The sequence below is a fragment of the Somniosus microcephalus genome, chromosome 12 (genome assembly GCF_052327205.1).
Source record: "Somniosus microcephalus isolate GS21.2 chromosome 12, FLI_Smic_1.0, whole genome shotgun sequence".
Taxonomy (NCBI): Eukaryota; Metazoa; Chordata; class Chondrichthyes; order Squaliformes; family Somniosidae; genus Somniosus; species Somniosus microcephalus.
In genome coordinates, this window is record NC_140998.1 from 204,414,523 (window position 1) to 204,433,286 (window position 18,764).

The 18,764-nt window shown below is 51.1% G+C and overlaps 1 protein-coding gene across 1 annotated transcript in view; it reads left to right on the top strand.

Annotated features, from left to right (window-relative positions):
• The first annotated feature begins 569 nt into the window (after window positions 1-569).
• Window positions 570-18,764, top strand: part of LOC147109948 (sialic acid-binding Ig-like lectin 5) — a 49,198-nt gene continuing 31,003 nt past the window's right edge. The window contains exon 1 of the mRNA XM_086002435.1: window positions 570-753. Coding sequence (XP_085858561.1) covers window positions 570-753 — 184 coding nt within the window. The remainder of the gene's footprint in view (window positions 754-18,764) is intronic.

The window sequence follows — 18,764 nt, forward strand, 5'->3', positions numbered from 1 at the left end:
GGAACATTTTCAATTGGAGATCATTTGGCTAACAGTGATCATAACATTATTAGGTTTAGATTAGTTATGGAAAGCGACAAGATGCAATCAAGCGTTAAAATGACTTAACTGGAAGAGGGCTATCGTCACTGCATTGGAAAGCAATCTAGCTCAGGTGGTTTGGAATCAAAAATTGGTAGGCAAAACGGTAATTGAACAATGGGAGGCCATCAAAGTGGAGCTGGTTCGGGTGCAGTTTATACACACTACCACGAGGGGAGAGGAAGAGCACGCAAAGCTTGATTTCCCTGGATGAGTAAAGCTGTAGGTGTTAAAATGAGACGGAAAAAGGATGCTTATAACAATTTTATTGTTGAGAATATAGTAGGGAACCATGCTGAATAGGGAAAGTAGAGAGGGGATCTTAAAAACATTATAAGAGGGGCAAAGAGCGAGTATGAGTAGAGATTAGCGTCTAACATAAAGGGGAACGCAAAAGTCTGTTTAGAACAGTAAGTACCAAAAGGTTAGTCAAAGGAAAGGTTCAGTGGATTACGGACCAATAAGTGGATCTCGTGGAGGCAGGGGGCATGGCTGAGTTACCAAATATGAATTTTACATCTGTTGTCACTAAGGAAGAGGATACTGTCAATGTAGCTATAAAGGAGGAGGCAGTACTGATACTGGAGAGGTTACAAATAGATAAAGAGTACATAATTAAAAGGCTGTCAGTCCTCAAAGGAGATGATGATGAATCCATGGGTACTGAGGGAAGTAAGGGTAGAAATTAATCAAGCTGTATCCACGATCTTCCAAACCTCCTTGGCTATGGGGGTGGTGCCAGATGACTGGATGGAGGATTGTAAATTTGAAACCGCTGTTTAAAAACGGGAAAGAAATAAACGCGACAGCTACAGGCCAGTCAGCCTAACTTCGGTGGTCGGTAAACTTTTAGAGACAATGATCTGGGACAAAGTTAATTGGCATTTGGAAAAGTATGGGTTAAACATCAGCATGGATTGGCTAAAATCAAGTCGTGTTTGATTAACTTGATCGTTTTCTTTGATGAAGTAACGGAGAGAGTTAATGTGGGTAGTGCGGTGGATGTTGTCTATATGGAATTTCACAAAGTACAGCACAATAGACTTGTTAGCAACATTAAATCCCATAGGATTAAAGGGACAGTGGCTGCATGGATACAAAATTGACTACGGGACAGAAAGCAGAGAGTAGTGGTGAACGATTGTTGTTCACACTGCGGGAAAGTATACACTGGTGTTCCCCAGGGGTCGGATTTAGGACCACTGCTCTTTTTGATATATATTAATGACCTGGACATTATATAAGGAATAATTTAAATTTTTTGAAGAAGATGTCCAACTAGGAAATATAGTAAACCATTAGGAGGATAATAACAGACGTCAGGAGAACGTAGACAGGCTGGTGAAATGGGCAGACACATGACAGATGATATTTAACGTAGAGAAGTATGATGTGATACATTCTGGTAGGAAGCATGAGCAGATGTAGCATGAACTAAATGGTACAATTCTAAAGGGAGTGCAGGAACAGAGAGACCTGGGATGTATGAGCACAAATCTTTGAAGGTGGCAGGGCAATTTGAGAAGGCTGTTCAAATAATATATGGAATCCTTGTCTGTATTAATACAGGAATAATGTACAAAAGCAAGGAAGATATTTTAAAACTTTATGTAACCGTGGTTAGGCCTCAGCTGGCGTATTGAGATCAATTCTGGGCACCACACTTTTAGAAAGATGCCAATGCCTTGGAGAGGGTGGCGAAGAGATTTACTGGAATTGTACCAGGGATGAGGGACTTCAATTATGTGGAGAGACTGGAGAAGCTGAGGTTGTTCACCTTAGAGCAGAGAAGGTTAAGAGGAGATGTAATAGAGCTGTTCAAAATCAGGAAGGGTTTTGATAGAGTAAATAAGGTAAAACTGATTGCAGTGGCAGAAGGGTCGGTAAAAAGAATACACAGATTTAAAATGATTGGCAAAAGAACCAACGGTGATATGAGGAATTATTTTTACTCAGAGCGTTGTTGTGATTTGGAGTGCACTGCCTGAAACGGTGATGGAAGCAAATTCAATTATTACATTCAAAAGTGAATTTAATTAATATTTGAAGAAAAACAAAACTACAACGAGAAGTAAAATGGTATTAATTCAATAAAGTGCCGGCACGGGCAAGATGGGCCGAATGGCCTCCTTCTTTGCTGTATCAATCTATGATTCTATGGACCGGGTTAGTTCGTACAGCTTTCGACACTTCTCCCCTGTTAGTGAACACAACTGTAAGCGTTGTGTGACAGTTCGAATATGACAATGTACATCAGTGTATGGCTAACAGTTGCTGCTAAACACGCCTTAGCAGGGGTATACCCAGCCCCCCACATTATCTGCACAGTTACAGGACAGTCGATGGCATTTTAGAATTCAATCTCTAAAATAATTTTCTACATCAACTTCAGACGCCTTGACTCACACCTCCCACATACTTAGCTATTTATGGGCCCTTGAACTTTGTTTGAAATGTGCAGCTGTGGTTAGTGCTTTAGGCGCTGCCTGCAGACATGTGGGTTGATCTCCTTCAGTGGTGCGGTGCACGGAACGTATCTGAAATGTCAAAGCTACAACAGAATCTGTCAGTAAACTTTCTCACGGGTAAACTGCCAGCTTGAGAAATGACTTCACCTGAATATATTGACAATCCAGCGATCTGAAAACTGCTGAAATTAACTCATTCATAACCTCGTTGCTACAATGACCCGTTTCTGATTTTTCTGTTTTCAGTACTAGATCTGAGACTTGTGAAGTCGTCTTCTCGTTTTAGATTCGAGTTTCAATGCTAGAGGAATCACTATGGATTTTTTTAAATCTACGGAAGGAACTCCCCTCAAATTGATCAAATCCTGGATCCATTCCGGACTCTCAGTAAAACACTGACCACATTCAAATTGGACACATTTCGGACTAGATTGAGAAGCAGGATCAGTTCAAACTTGTTGGCAGATAAGAGTCCCGTATCACTGCTGCCATGGAGCCGGGGTAAGTGATCAATCGCTACCTTACCTTATAGACCTCATTAAATCACTGCGGATATGCCTCGTACATTTTCAGAGCTCACTTTTCCGTTGTCTAGTTCACAACTATAAGCCTCAAACCCATTTCACTTTCACTTATTTCTGGCGCGCTCGCACGTTACCATGATCCACTTCTCAACAGGGGCAACATAATTCATTTCCCGAATTAACCCCACATGCAAAAGGAGAGGGTCACGGCAGCCACGCGAGTGAAGTCAAGACCGTTGGACATCACGGGCACCCAAAGCCTTGTAGAAAACCACAGAATGCTACAATGACATAACAGGTCAGTCTTGATTAGTGTGGGGGATATATATTAGTCAAAAATTTGGGTAAATAGTTCATCAGAATTGTAAACGAACGATAAGCAAACATTTTCGTAGAGTGAGTAAAAGTCTCGACGTGACAACTGGGGCCGATATTAGAAATTGGGCATCAATCTCTTATTAACCGGTTAGTAGAAGGCTATTAGCAGATAAAATATATCTACGGGAGTGAATGGAAATGCAGTATTAGATCTGCAGAATGTGCAAATAGTACAGAGGATGGATAGTTCCGCCGAGGAACACACCAGGTGGTGCTTTGAATGTGACTATTATGTGACCTTTTAGGATGCATAAGCACATGCAGTCCGGAGTAATGCCAGTTCCCCTGAAACATCTATGGGTTCCGGAATTCAGCAAAGGCAGTGTTACATTCTTGCGAGTGTCCCATGATTTTCCCGCTCATTCAAGGATAGTAAATGTGTGTGAGAGTCAGTGACAGTGACTTGCACACAGTCAAGGGGCAGGGTCCATGGGACCATAGTCATACCTCGATCAATATATTCTTCTTCTTACTAATGGTGCTGACACTAATTGCAGGAGGGGTGGGACGGCCCTGTGTGTGGGATGTTTAACAACAAGCGTTGTGTAGCAGCAGATGAATGAGTACCTTAATGCACACTCCTGGCCTTCATATTATTAACAAAGTATAGAGGCACTGGGGAAGGAACAAAAAGAATTGCAAGATGATACCAGAACTGAGGAATTATAACCATCAAGGAAGATTGAGCAGGCCTGGGGTATATTCCATCGAAGATTTTTGGCTCAGAGATGACCTTACAGAAATCTGTAAAATTATAAAGGGTTATAACATGTTTGACGTTTAGAAGATGTTTAAAAATGTTAGAGTCCTACACTAGTGGTATTCAGTATAGTATAACCTATATATTTAAACGGATACATCTGTCTGTCTGTCTATCTGTCTGTCTGTCTATCTGTCTGTCTGTCTGTCCTTTGGTGTGCGTCTGTCCGGCTATGCACTCGAAAGTTATAGAGCGTATCTACGCGTGCGTTACATCACAAGAAAGCTTACCATTCCAAAACGGTCGTAAGTGTATTTACGTTTCGGCCGGATGAAAATTGCGCCCGCGGTATCCAAAAAACGTTCAAAATTCCACTCATTAGCATCTCATTATCCGCTCATTAGCAATAGAGTGACCTCGAGGTCGACCAATCGTACGGCGGCTTCCTGGCGCGTGCGGGCGGGCCCTCCTACAGTCGAGTGACGGGACCATTGACCAATCCTACGCTTTGGTGACCTGACGGTCGACCAATCGGTGCTTGTGTGGGTGGGCCTTATCGTTCTGAACCGAGTTGAGTCGCCGCCATCTTGATTCCAAACTTTTCCTTTCTTTTTGCCGCTTTCTGCGTGATTCTTTTCAAATCTACATTTCCAGCAAAAAAAAAGTTGCTTTTAAAAGACAAATTGTTTTTAAAAAAAGTTAATTAATTTGTAAATCTTTTCTCTAACCTCTATAATTCTCCTACCTTTCACCGTTTTTCCAGGCCTCAAAGCCTGGGCGTCTGTTGACCAGCCACGCCCGAGCTAGGCGCCTCCCGTCGCGATCGACAAAAGGCCAGCGATCGCTGCCATCTTTCTGAAGGCTGGAGGGGGCGGGCCTGAGCCGAGCATCGCCACCGCCGCCATCTTAGTAAAGGCGGGCGGGGCGGGCATCAGCGTCTGCGTTATCTTCTGCCCGTAGCGCAACCTGAATCCGGCCGGGCCTCATGCGGTAGGTTGCGCGGCGGTGTCTCTGTGGCCTTGAAGCCGGCTCGGGTGGGGAGCGGGGCTCGGAAAGGCGGAGCTCAGGAGGGCTGGGCTCCGGAGAGCGGGAGGGCGGGGCTCCGGAGAGCGGGAGGCCGGTACTCGGGATGGCGGGGGGCAGGGCTCGGGACACCGGGGGGCGGGGCTCGCGACATCGGGAGAGCGGGGGGCGGGACATCGGCAGATCGGGGGGCGGGACATCGGGAGATCAGGGGACGGGAGATCGAGAGATGGGGGGGCAGGACATCGGGAGATCGGGGGGCGGGACATCGGGACATCGGGTGCGGGAGATCGGGGGACAGGACATCGGGGAGCGGGACATCGGGAGATCGCAGAGCGGGAGATCGGGGGTGGGACATCGGGAGATAGGGGTCGGGAGATCGGGGGGCGGGACATCATGGGGCGGGGCTCGGGGATTCCCCCTCCTCTCCCCCTCCCCTCCCCCCATCCCACCCTCCCCTTCCCCCCTCCCCCCTCCTCCCCCTCCACCCCCCTCACTTCTCCCCCCTCCCCGCCTTCTCCCCACCTTCCCACCTCCCTCTCCGCCCTCCTCCCCACATCCCCCTTTCCCCCCTCCCTCCCCCTCCCCTCCCTTCCCCCTCCCCCCTCCCCCTTCCCCCTCCCCCCTGCCCCCTCCCCCTTCCCCCCTTCACCCCCTCCCCCTTCTCCCCCTCCCCCTTCTCCCATGCCCCCCCTCCCTCTTCCCCCCCTCCCCCTTCCCCTTCCCCCGCTCCCCTTACCCTACCCCCCTCCACTTCCCCCCTTCCCCCTCCCCCCTCCCCCCTTCACCTCCCTCACCCTCTTCCACCCCCTCCCCTCCCCTGTCCCACCTCTCCCCCTTCCCCCCTCCCCCTTCCCACTCCCACTTCCCCCCCTTCACCCCTCCCCCTTCCCCCCGTCCACCCCTCCCCCTTCCCCCGCTCCCCCTCCACCTTCCCCCTTCCCCCCAGTCGCGCTCTCTCTTCCCCATCACTCTCTCTCTTCCCCCCGTCGCTCTCTCTCTTCCCCCCAGTTGCACTCTCTCTTCCCCCCAGTCGCTCGCTTCCCCCCAGCCACTTTCGCTCTTCTCCCCAGTTTTGCTCTCTCTTCCCCACAGTCGCGCTCTCTCTTCCCCCCAGTCGATCTCTCTCTTCCCCCCCAGTCGCTCTCTCTCTTCCCCCCCAGTCGCTCTCTCTCTTCCAACAACAACATGCCCTCGAAAAAGCCTCGGCACCGCCGGGCACTCCAGCTTGTCTATATATATAAAAGGATACATCTGTCTGTCTGTCTGTCTATCTGTCTGTCTGTCTGTCCTTCGGTGTGTGTCTGTCCGGCTATACACTCGAGTTATAGAGCGTACCTACACAAGCGTTATTTCAAAAGAAAGCTTACGATGCCGGAACGGTTGTAAGTGTATTTACGTTTCGGCCGGAAAAAAATTGCGCCCGCGGTATCCAAAAAACTTTCAAAATTCCGCTCATTAGCACCTCATTATCCGCTTATTGGCAACTAGCTGGAGGGAGCCCGGCTTTGCCAGGGCTGTTTTGGGCCGGCGGTTTAAATCGAGTGCGAGGCTTTGGGGCCTTTCTGTGTCCCTCTGTGATTCTGCTGCCGGGCAACATTTTAAATTGAGTACCAGGCTTTCAGGCCCTGTCTGTCTGTCCCTCTGTGAATCTGCTGCCGGGCAACATTTCTACCTTTTAATACCTTGAAAGATGAAAGTGAAATTACTTATAAAACGTTTTTGGTAAATCTTATGTTATTTTTATAAGAGATACTAACTTTTTCAAAGCTGGATGATCCAAGTAGTTTGAGCTGGAAGCTGAAGTAATGGCAGTGAAACAATGGCTGCCACATCCCCGAGATGAAAACGATTAGTCCCGCTCACACACACACACACCGATTGGCCGACCAACAGGGGACCATACTGTAGGATTGGTCAATCGTGACGGCACAGGATTGGTCGAACCTTGACGTCAGTCAATCAATGCTAAGTAGCAGATAATGAGTTTAATTTAGAAGGTTTTTTGCATAAGGCGCAAACAATTTTCGTCCAACCGATAAGTAAATATGCTTACGAGCGTCCCGGAAGCATAAGCTTTCTTCAGAGGTAACGCCCGCGCAGGTACGTGGTATAACTTTTGAGCGCATAGCCGGACAGACGCACACCCGACGACAGACAGAAGGAGAGACAGACAGATCGACTCGTTTATATATATAGATAGAGTGACATCGAGGCCTACCAATCGTACGGCGGGTTCCTGGCGCGTGCGGGTGGGCCCTCCTACAGTCGAGTGATGGGACGATTGACCAATCCTACGCTTTGGTGACCTGACGGTCGACCAATCGGTGCGTGTGTGGGCGGGCCTTATCGTTCTGAACCAAGGTGAGTCGCCGCCATCTTGATTCCTAACTTTTCATTTCTTTTTCCAGCTTTCTGCATGATTCTTTTCAAATCTACATTGCCAGCAAAAAAAAAGTTGCTTTTAAAACACAAAGTTAATTAATTTGTAAATCTTTTCTCTAACCTCTATAATTCTCCTACCTTTCTCCGTTTTTCCATGCCCGGTGCCTAGGCTTCCCCCCCACACCCCCTTCAGCTCCCACCAGCCCCTATCTGCCCCACCCACTCCTTTCTCCCACCCCACCCACCCACCCACACCTCTCATCCCACACCACCCTCCCATCCCACCCCACCGACCCCTTCTCCCCCCCACCCACCCCACCCTTCTACCCCCAACACCCCACCCTTTACCCCACACCCACCCCACCCTTCTCCCCTCCCAGCCACCTCACCATTCTCCACCCCACCCACCCCACCCTTCTCCCCCCCACCCACCCCACCCTTCTTGCCCCCCACCCACCCAACTCTTCTCCCCCCAACCACTCCACCCTTCTCCCCCACACACCCGTTTCTCCCCCACCCCTTGCTCCCCCACCTCTTGCTCCCCACCTCTTTCCCCTTTCACTCCTCCCCTCTCTGTCTCTCTCTCTCCCTCCCTCTGTCTCTGTCTCCTTCTCTCTCTCTCTCATTCCCTCTCGCCCTCCTTTGCTTTCCCTCTCTCTCTCCTTCCCTCTCTCTCTCCTTCCCTCTCTCTCTCCTTCCCTCTCTCTCTCCCCTTCCCTCCCGCTCTCCTTAAGTCTCTCTCTCCTTCCCTCTCTCTCTATTTGCTTCCCTCTCTCCATCCCTCTCTCTCTCTCTCTTCTCCCCGTCTCTCTCTTCCCCCATCGTTCTCTCTCTTCCCCCCGTCACCCTCTCTCTTCCCCCCATCGCTCTCTCTTCCCCCGTCGCTCTCTCTCTTCCCCCCAGTCACTCTCTCTCTTCCCGCCCAGTCGCTCTCTCTCTCACCCCCAGTCGCTCTCTCTCTTCCCCCCCAGTCGCTCTCTCTCTTCCCCCCAGTCGCTCTCTCTCTTCCCCCCCAGTCGCTCGCTCTCTCTCTTCCCCCCAGTCGCTCGCTCTCTCCCTTCCCCCCCGGTCGCTCACTCTCTCTCTTTCCCCCCCAGTCGCTCTCTCTCTTCCCCCCCATTGCTCTCTCTCTCTCATCCCCTCTCTAGTCGGTCTCTCTCTTCCCCCCCAGTCGCTCTCTCTCTTCCCCCGTCACTCTCTCTCTTCCCCCAGTCGCTCTCTCTCTTCCCCCCCAGTCGCTCGCTCTCTCTCTTCCCCACCAAGTCGCACTCTCTCTCGCTTCCCCCCCAGTCGCTCTCTCTCTCTCTTCCCCCCAGTCGCTCTCTCTCTCTCTTCCCCCCAGTCACTCTCTCTCTTCCACCCCAGTCGCGCTCTCTCTTCCCCCCCAGTCGCTCTCTCTCTTCCCCCCCAGTCGCTCTCTCTCTTCCCCCCAGTCGCTCTCTCTCTTCCCCCCAGTCGCTCTCTCTTCCCCCCAGTCGCTCTCTCTCTTCCGCCCCTGTCACTCTCTCTCTTCCCCCCAGTCGCTCTATCTCTTCCCCCCCAGTCGCTCTCTCTCTTCGCCCCAGTCGCTCTCTCTCTTCCCCCCAGTCGCTCTCTCTCTTCCCCCACAGTCGCTCTCTCTCTTTCCCCCAGTCGCTCTCTCTCTTCCCCCTCAGTCGCTCTCTCTCTTCCCCCCCAGTCGCTCTCTCTCTTTTCCCCCAGTCGTTCTCTCTCTTTCCCCGTCACTCGCTCTCTTCCCCCCAGTCACTCTCTCTCATCCCCCGCAGTCGCTCTCTCTCTTCCCCCCAGTCGCTCTCTCTCTTCCCCCCAGTCGCTCTCTCTCTTCCCCCCCATTCGCTCACTCTCTTCCCCCCCAGTCGCTCTCTCTCGTCCCCCCCAGTTGCTCTCTCTTTTCCCCCCCAGTCGCTCTCTCTCTTCCCCCCCCCCAGTCGCTCTCTCTCATCCCCCCCAGTCGGTCTGTCTCTTCCCCCCCCAGTCGCTCTCTATCTTCCCCCCCAGTCACTCTCTCTGTTCCCCCCAGTTGTGCACTCTCTTCCCCCCAGTCACTCTCTCTCTTCCCCCCCAGTTGCTCTCCCTCTTCCCCCCCAGTCACTCGCTCTCTTCCCCCCCAGTCGCTCTCTCTATTCCCCCCCAGTCACTCACTCTCATCCCCCCCAGTCGCTCTCTCTCTTCTCCCCCAGTCGCTCTCTCCCTTCCCCCCCAGTTGCTCTCTCTCTTCCCCCCAGTCGCTCTCTCTCTTCCCCCCCAGTCGCTCTCTCTCTTCCCCCCAGTCGCTCTCTCTCTTCCCCCCCAGTCGCTCTCTCTCTTCCCCCCCAGTCGCTCTCTCTCTTCCAACAACAACATGCCCTCGAAAACGCCTCGGCACCGCCGGGCACGCCAGCTTCTATATATATAAAAGGATACATCTGTCTGTCTGTCTGTCTGTCTGTCTGTCCTTCGGTGTGTGTCTGTCCGGCTATACACTCTAAAGTTATAGAGCGTACCTACACGTGCGTTACATCAAAAGAAAGCTTACGATTCCAAAACGGTCGTAAGCGTATTTACGTTTCGGCCGGACAAAAATTGCGCCCGCGGTATCCAAAAAAACGTTCAAAATTCCGCTCATTAGCATCTCATTATCCACTCATTAGTAATAGAGTGAAGTCGAGGTCGACCAATCGTACGCCGGGTTCGTGGCGCATGTGGGCGGGCCCTCCTACAGTCGAGTGACGGGACGATTGACCAATCCTACGCTTCAGTGACCTGACGGTCCACCAATCGGTGCGTGTGTGGGTGGGCCTTATCGTTCTGGACCGAGGTGAGTCGCTGCCATCTTGATTCCAAACTTTTCATTTCCTTTTCCCGCTTTGTGCTTGTTTCTTTTCCAATCTACATTTCCAGCAAAAAATAAAGTTGCTTTTAAAACACAAATTGTTTTTAAAAAAAGTTAATTAATTTGTAAATCTTTTCTCTAACATCTAGAATTTTCCTACCTTTCACCGTTTTTCCAGGCCTGTAAGCCTGGGCCTCTGTTGCCCAGCCACGCCCAAGCTAGGCACCTCCCATCACGCTCAACAAGCGGCTCGCGATCACCGCCATCTTTGTGAAGGCTGGAGGGGGCAGGCCTGAGACGAGCGTCACCACCGCTGCCATCTTAGTAAAGGCAGGTGGGGCAGTAGTCAGCACGCGCGACTTGAGTCTGGCCGGGCCTCACGCGGTAGGTTGCGCAGCGGCATCTCTCTCTCTGCTCTTGAAGCCGGCTTGGGCGGGGGGCGGGACTCGGGAGATCGGGCCTTGGGCGATCGGGGAGGGTTGCGAGCCTTGGGAGATCAGGGCGAGGGGCGAGCCTCGGGAGATCGGGGGGGTGGGGCTCGGAAGATCTCGGTGCGGAGCGAGGGAGATCAGGTGCGGGGCTCGGGAGATCGGGCCTTGGGGGATCGGGGGGATGAGCCTCGGGAGATCGGGGGGGCGGGGCTCGGGAGATCGGGCCTCGGAAGATTGGCGCTCGTGAGATCGGCGCTTCGGGGGCAGGGCGCGGAGCTCGGGAGATCAGGCCTCGTGAGATCGGGCATCGGGAGGGCGAGGCTCGGGACATCGAGGGCCAGGGCTCGGGGACTCCCCCGCTCCTCCCCCCTCTCCCCTCCTCCTCCACTCTCCCCTCCACCCTCCATCCCCCACTCCCCCTCCTCCCCCCTCGTTCCCCCTCTCCCCTCCTCCCCCATTTTCCCCCTCCCCCCTTACCCCCACCCCCCTTCTCACCCCGTCCCCCTCCCCCTTCTTCCCCCCTCACCCTCCCCCTTCTTCCCCCCTCCCTCTTCTTCCCCCGTCCCCCTCCCCCTTCTTGCCCCCACCCGCCTCCCCCTCCTTCCCCCCTCCCCCTTTTCCCCCCCTCCCCCCTCCCCCATCTTGCCCCCCTTCTTCCCCCTCCCCGCTCCCCCTTCTTCCTCCTTCCCCCTCCCCCTTCTTCCCCCCTCCCCCTCTTGCCCCCTCCCCCTCCACCATCTTCCCCCCTCCCCCCTCTTCCTCCCCTCCCCCCCATCCTCCCCTCCCCCCTCTTCCTCCGCTACCCCCTCTTTCTCCACTCCCCCTCTTCCACCCCTCCAATTTCTTCCCCCCTCCCCTTCTTCGCGTCCTCCCCTCCCCCTTCTTCCCCCCTCACCCCTCCCCCTTCTTCCACCCCTCCCCCCTCCTCCTTCTTCCCCCCTCCACCTCCCCCGTCTTCCCCCCTCCCCCTCACCCTTCTTCCCCCCTCCCCCACCCCCCTTCTTACCCCCTCCCCCGTCCCCCTTTTTCCCCCCTCCCCCTTCTTCCCCTCCCCCTTCTTCCCCCCTCCCCCTTCTTCCCCCTTCCCTCCCCCCTCCCCCTTTCCTCCCCCCCTTTCCTCCCCCCTCCCCCTTTCCTCCCCCCTCCCCTTTCCACACCCCTCCCCCTTTCCACCCCCTCCCCCTTTCCTCCACCCTCCCCATTTCCTCCCCCTCCCCCTTTCCTCCACCGTCCCCCTTTCCTTCCCCCTCCCCTCCCCCTCCCCTTTCCTTCCCCTCTCCCTTTCCTTCCCCCCTTCCTCTTTCCTCCCCTCCTCTCCCTCCCCCTTTCCGCCCCCCTCCCCCTCCCCTTTCCTTCCCCCTCCCCCTTTCCTTCCCCCTCCCCCTCCCCCTTTCCTTCCCCCCTCCCCTTCCCCCTTTCCTCCCCGCCTTTCCTCCCCCTTTCCTCCCCACTCCCCCTTTCCTTTCCTTCTCCCCTCCCCCTCCCCCTTTCCTCCCACTCCCCTCCCACTTTCCTCCCCCTCCCCTCTCCCTTTCCTCCCCCCACCCCTCCCCCTTTCCTCCCACTCCCCTCCCCCTTTCCTCCCCTTCCCCTCCCCCTTTCCTCCCCCCTCCCCCGTTTCCACCCCCCTCCCCTCCCCTCCCCTTTCCTCCCCCCTCCCCTCCCCCCACCTCCCCCTCCCCTCCCCCTTTCCTCACCCCCTCCCCTCCCCCTTTCCTCCCCCTCCCCCTTTCCACCACACCTGCCCCTTTCCTCCCCCTCCCCCTTTCTTCCCCCCTCTCCCCCTTTCCTCCCCTCTTCCCCTCCCCCTTTCCTCCCCCCTCCCCTCCCCTTTCCTTCCCCCTCCCCCTTTCCTCCCCCGCCTCCCCCTTTTACCCCCTTCCCCCCAGTCGCTCTCTCTTCCCTCCAGTCGCTCTCTCTCTTCCCCCCAGTCGCTCTCTATCTTCCCCCCAGTCGCTCTCTCTCTTCCCCCAGTCGCTCTCTCTCTTCCCCCCCAGTCGCTCTCTCTCTCCTCCCCCCCATCGCTCTCTCTCTTCCCCCCCCCCCCCAGTCACTCTCTCTCTCTCTTCCAACAAAACATGCCCTCGAATAAGCCTCGGCACCGCCGGGCACTCCATCTAGTCACCAATAAATCCATTAAGGCATTCAGGAGAATATATTTAAGAAGGAGATAGATTTCTAGAAACAAAAGGCATCAGGGGGTATGGGGTGAGAGATAATATATGGTATTGAGACAGAGGATCAGCCATGATCTTATTGAATGCGGAGCAGGCTCGAAGAGCCGAATGGCCTACTCCTGCTCCTATTTTTCTATGTTTCTGTGAAACTTGATAGTAGTTAGAATATCGAACTTGCTGCCACATGGAATGGATGAAGCGAACAGCATCGATGCATTTAAGGGGATACTATAGAGATACATTGGGGAAAGAGGAATAGTAGGGTATACTGATATGGTTGGATGAAGTAGGGTGGGAGGAGGCCCACATAGACATGTTGGGCCAAACGGCCTGTTTCTGTGCCGTACATTGTTTCTAATTCTACATAATTAACCTATTGAACGTAGGGATTTACTCCCTTAACTCATTGGTATTCATGGTGTCTCAAAGAAAATCAACACCCGCCCACAATATTGCTGCTGGTGTCTTGGGAATAATCAATAATCTCCACTCTATAGATGGAGATCTATATCAGTCTAACCTCTCTTGTTGGGATGTTATTCGAATCCATTGTTAATGATAGAGTGACAGAGCACTGACAAAAATTTGAGCAGATTAGAGAGAGCCAACAAGGATTTGTGAAGTGTAGGTCATGTCTAAAAACCTAATTGATTTTTTGAGGAAGTAACTGTAATAGTAGACAGGGGAACGTTTACGGAAGTCGTCCATATGGACTTTCAGAAGGCAATCAATAACGTTCCACATAAGTGCCTGTTAGATACAATTAAAGTTCATGGAATTGAAGGCAAATTGTTGACTTGTTAGGAGACTGGTTCGGCTTCATAAGACAGAGTGTAGGGTTAATGGGTATGTACTCGACTTGGAAGGAAGTGATTCGTGGTGTCCCACAAGGATCTGTGCTGTGGCCTCACCATGTTATGAATGACTTAGATAACAGAATAGGGTGGCCTATATCCGCGTTTGTCGATGATATAAACATTGGTGACAGAGTAGGGAGTGCAGACGGGAGCATTACGTTATAATGTGACTTTGATATATTAAGTGGTTGGGCAAAACTGTGGCAGATGGACTGGAACACAGGATACACGCGAGGCCATCCATTTTGGACAAAAAGATGTATCCGAGTATTAAATAAATGTTGAATAACGAGGAACAGTGGTGATCGAAAGAAATTAGGGATCCATGTACACAGACTGCTAAAATTTCAGTTACCAAACATGAACAAAAAGGCTGATGGGATTTAAGCCTTTATAACTAGATGGCTAGAATATAAAGGAGCGGAGGGTTTGCTACAGCTAAATATTGCCCTGGTTAGATCATATCTGGAGTACTGGGTACAGTTCTGGGCAGCTCAACTTAGCAATGTAACATTGCCCTTGTAAGGAGTGCAAAACATTTGAAATGAATTGACAGGGTAGATAGAGAGAAACGTTTTCCGCTGGTTGTGGCGTCTATGTCAACCAACATAACCTTAAAATCAGAGAGAAAGAGAGAGAGAGACCATTTAGGAGAGCCGTTAGAAAACACATCACCAGAGAAAGTGTGATAGACGTGTGGGTCTCGCTCCCACAAAAAGCAGTAGATGCTAGCTCAAATATTAATTTTAAATCTGAGACCAATATATTCTTGCTAGCCAAGGGTATGAAGGGATATGGTGCCAAACCAGATGTATTTCGTGAGGATACAGATTAACCGTGATCTTATTAACTGGTGGGGCAAGATCAAGAGGCTGAATGTGCTACTCCGGTTCCTATTTTCCGGTTGTGTCTGCCCTACCCCGCCGAAGTTCATGCAAATGATTATGAATTTCCAGCACTTTTTTATTTCTGTTCTATGTGGTGTTTTCTTTAACAAAACATGTCTCAATAACGCAACACTTTTGATGAACGTTCTGTAATTTACAGCATTAACATTTTTAACACAGTCTAGTAAAGGGATAATTGCAAAGGTTCAGGTCTCATTTGTGGTTAGTGGTCACTGGTGAAGTTATGTGTGTCCAGGCCCAGGGCCCAGTAACGCTTAACTTACATCAGCTTTTAAAGTGTGCTAAAGTCTCGGGCCCAGACGGATTTCCAATTCAGTGGAGAAATGACGACTGCCCAATCTGATGAATGTTGCCTGATGAAACGATGAATTCCCACAACTAGCGCCCAGTTCGGTGTAGGCTAACTAGTTTAGGGATGTGCGCTCAGATTGGGGGACCATTTTTTTAGACTGACTTGATCCAGGATGCTTGCTTAGGTTGGGGACCCAGCTTCGTTTTACTGACTATTTCAGAATCAAGGCCCAGTTTGGTTCTACTGACTAGATTAAGAATGTGCGTTCAGATTGAGAGTCCAGTTCAATTTAGAGGTGTGTGTTCGGAAAGAAGGCAAGGCTTTCAGGGGAAAGGAAGGGATTCGGGGGGAAGAATATGGGACAGATGGGGAGGGAAGGGGTGCTGGGGGAGTGTTGTCAGTTCAGGCGGTGAATGAGGAACGGCGAGCAGGCGTTCCCCGTTGGCCCGCGGTTTGAATCTTCACCACGCGTCTCTGTCTGTCCCCCGATTCCAGGTGCCGTTTGACCGGAAGGGGGTGATGGCAGCCCCGCCTTCCCACAATGCAGTTCGGCCGTTAAAAAATGGCCAGATCGGACCACGCTGCCCCCTGGGAGGACGATTCAACTGAGCCCTGCGAACACTCGGTGAGCCGACCAAGGCAGTGAATGTGCAAATAGAGGGCAGGTCATTTCCGAGTGTTGGCGAGATGGGGGAGAAGGGGAGGGGCAGCCCCAGCAGCGGCCATGTTGTCTATCACGTCTGCGTGTTGAGCTCACTTCCCATGAGTCCACAGATTCCCTCACCCACCCTCTCACTCTTTTTAAACCTCCCATTTTAACACACATTTAAAATCCTCTTTGTAACCCCTCTTTACTAAACACTTAATATACCCCAGTGTCACCCGTATATCTACAGCAATTTGAACCTACATTTATCCTCGTTTGTACATCACTTTTCAGTCTCCCTTGTTAAACCGTTTTTAAATGCCGATTTAAGTTGATATTGTGAGTCAGATAGGGAGGCAGGGGGCATGGGAGACGGAGAGGGAGAGAGAGGGGCTGAGAGTGATAAAGCGAGGTAGGGAGAGAGAGAGAGAGAGGCAGAGAGTTTGTGTGAGAGAGAATCACGTTCATGTATTCCATAGAATTACATGCCGGTGTTTTTATGCTCACCACAAACTTCGTCCCACCTCTCTTCATCTCTCCTTTTCACCAGATCCTTCTATTCCTTTTTTCCTCATGTGCTTATCTTGCTTCCCCTTAAATGCATCTCTGCTCTTCGCCTCAACCGCTCCCTGTGGTAGTGAGTTCCACATTCTCACCACTTTCGGGGTAAAGACCTTTCTCCTGAATGCACAAATGCATTTATTGGGGACTATCTCATATTTATGGCCATTTTATTTGCAACCCCCGCCCCACAATTGAAAATATCTTCTCTGCATCTAACTAATGAATCTATTTCATAATTTTACGGGCCTCTATTAGGTCACACCTCAGCTTTCTCTTTTCTATACTAAAGGGAATGAGAGTATTTGAGCGGCTGTGTGTGAGAGAGAGAGAGCATGATAGAGGGACTGTGGCAGAGAGAGAGAGATAGACAGAAAGCAAGATGGGTTGTGTGCACAGACACGGGGCCCAGTTTTGTTCTGCAGAGGTGTTTGGTGATTTGTGTTCAGATCTTTGGCTCAGCCTGCTTTACTGATAACTTTACTGATGTGGGTTCAGATTATGGGCCACGTTTGTTTTTACTGACTAGTTTAGTGTAGCGTGTTCAGATTGTGTATAAACAGTTTGGTTTTTATCATCAGTTTCGGGATGTGGGTTCGGACAGAATGGGCGGGTTCAGGGAAAGGGAAAGGGTGAATTGAGGAAGGAAGGGGTTCGACGGAAGGGGGTTGGCGAGAAGTTGAGGTGGCGAGGGAGGCTCTGCAGTTTGATTCATGAGGCAATGCCGGTCCTCGAGGGTAGGATGCTGGATACACCTACTCCAGGACCCGGGCAAACAGAGGCAGCGATGGTGTGTCCGCTGCTCCTCAATGCAATCGGCCCCACCGATCGACAACGCGGGACAAGCTGCAATCTGAGTTGAGGTTACTTCTGGATATTAGCAAGATGGCTACGGAGGGGGCAGGGCAGCTGGAGGTAAGGTCCTACAGATACTAAAAATTGGCGGTGGAGGTGGAGGGTCAACAGGAGGTGAGGTCACTTTTGGTATTTGCATGATGGTGGAGGATGGAAGAGGGCAGCACCAGCGGCCATGTTGGATACCAAGTCTGCGCAGTAAGATCGCTTCCTGTGAGTACTAATGCTCTTTTATAAACCCCGCATTCAACAAGATTTTTTAAAAAACTTTCAAACACCCATTTTTAACACCTTACCATATTCTATTGTCACCCACTTCATGAATCCCTTTTTAATCCTCCACTTAAAACGTCCTTTTTGTATCCCACTTCAGAACCATTTTTTATCCAGCATCTTAACCGCCCTTGTTAAACCACTATTTAACCAATTTCAAACCGATTCTTAACTCTCTTTATTCAGAGGGATACGCAGAGAGACATACAGGGAGGGGGAGGGGGAATGGGAGAGAGAGAGAGAGAGGCAGAGAGCGAGAAAGAGAGAGAGAAGCAAACAGAATGAGTGAGATATAATTACACATATATTGCGTAGAATTCTATGCCAGTGTTTCTAAGCTCCACGCAAGCTTCCTGCCAACCAGCTTCATCTCACCTGATCAACATAACCTTATATTCCTTTCACCATCATGTGTTTATCTAGCTTCCCCTTAAATACATCTATGCTATTCGCCTCAACTATTCCATGTGAGTTCCACATTCGAAGCATTTTCTAGGTAAAGCGTTTTATCATATATTCAGTACTGTTCACTATCTTATTTTAAAGGCCCCTAGTTTTGCAATCCCCCACAATTGTAAACTTCATTTCTAGAACCATACTATCAATCCCCTTCATTATTTTAAAGGCCTCTGTTAGCTCAGCCCTCCGGCTTCATTTATCTAAAGAAAAAAGAGTGAGAGCGAGACTGTGACAGAGAGAGAGAGGGGGTGGAGACGGTTGTGCACTCAGACCAGGGCCAGATTTATTTTTCGTATTTCTCCTAGTTTGGGGAAATGCGGTCGGATTGAGGGCCCAGTTGGTTTGGACTGATGAGCAAATGGATGCTTGTAGGGTAGATCCTGAGAGGGTGTTTCCCCTGACTGATGTGTCTAGAACAAGGGGGCACAGTCTCAGGATAAGTGGTAGGCCATTTAAGACCAAGATGAGGAGGAATTTCTTCACTCAGAGGGTTGTGAATCTTTGGAATTCTCTGCCTAGAGTGGTGTACATGCTGAGTCTTTGAGTATAATCAAGGTTGAGATAGAAGATTTTTGGACTCTAGTGATATGGAGATCAGGCGGGAAAGTGGAGTTGAGGTCGATGATCAGCCAAAATATTATTGGATGGCGGAGCAGGCTCGAGGGGCCGTATGGCCTTCTCCTGCTCTTTTTTTATGTTCTTATGTTCTTTTTGAGGGCCCAGTTTGGTTTTCCTGACTAGTTTACTGAAGTCTGTTCAGGACGAGGTGCCACTTTGTTTTAGACTGAAAGAATAGTGATTATGTAACAGATTCAGCCCAATTCTGTTTTTTAAATAGTTCAGGGAGCTGTGTTTAGTACTGAGACCTAGTTTGCATTTAACACTGCCGGTTCATATGAAGCATCTTCTGTGTCTCACCCACTGCTCTCTTTCG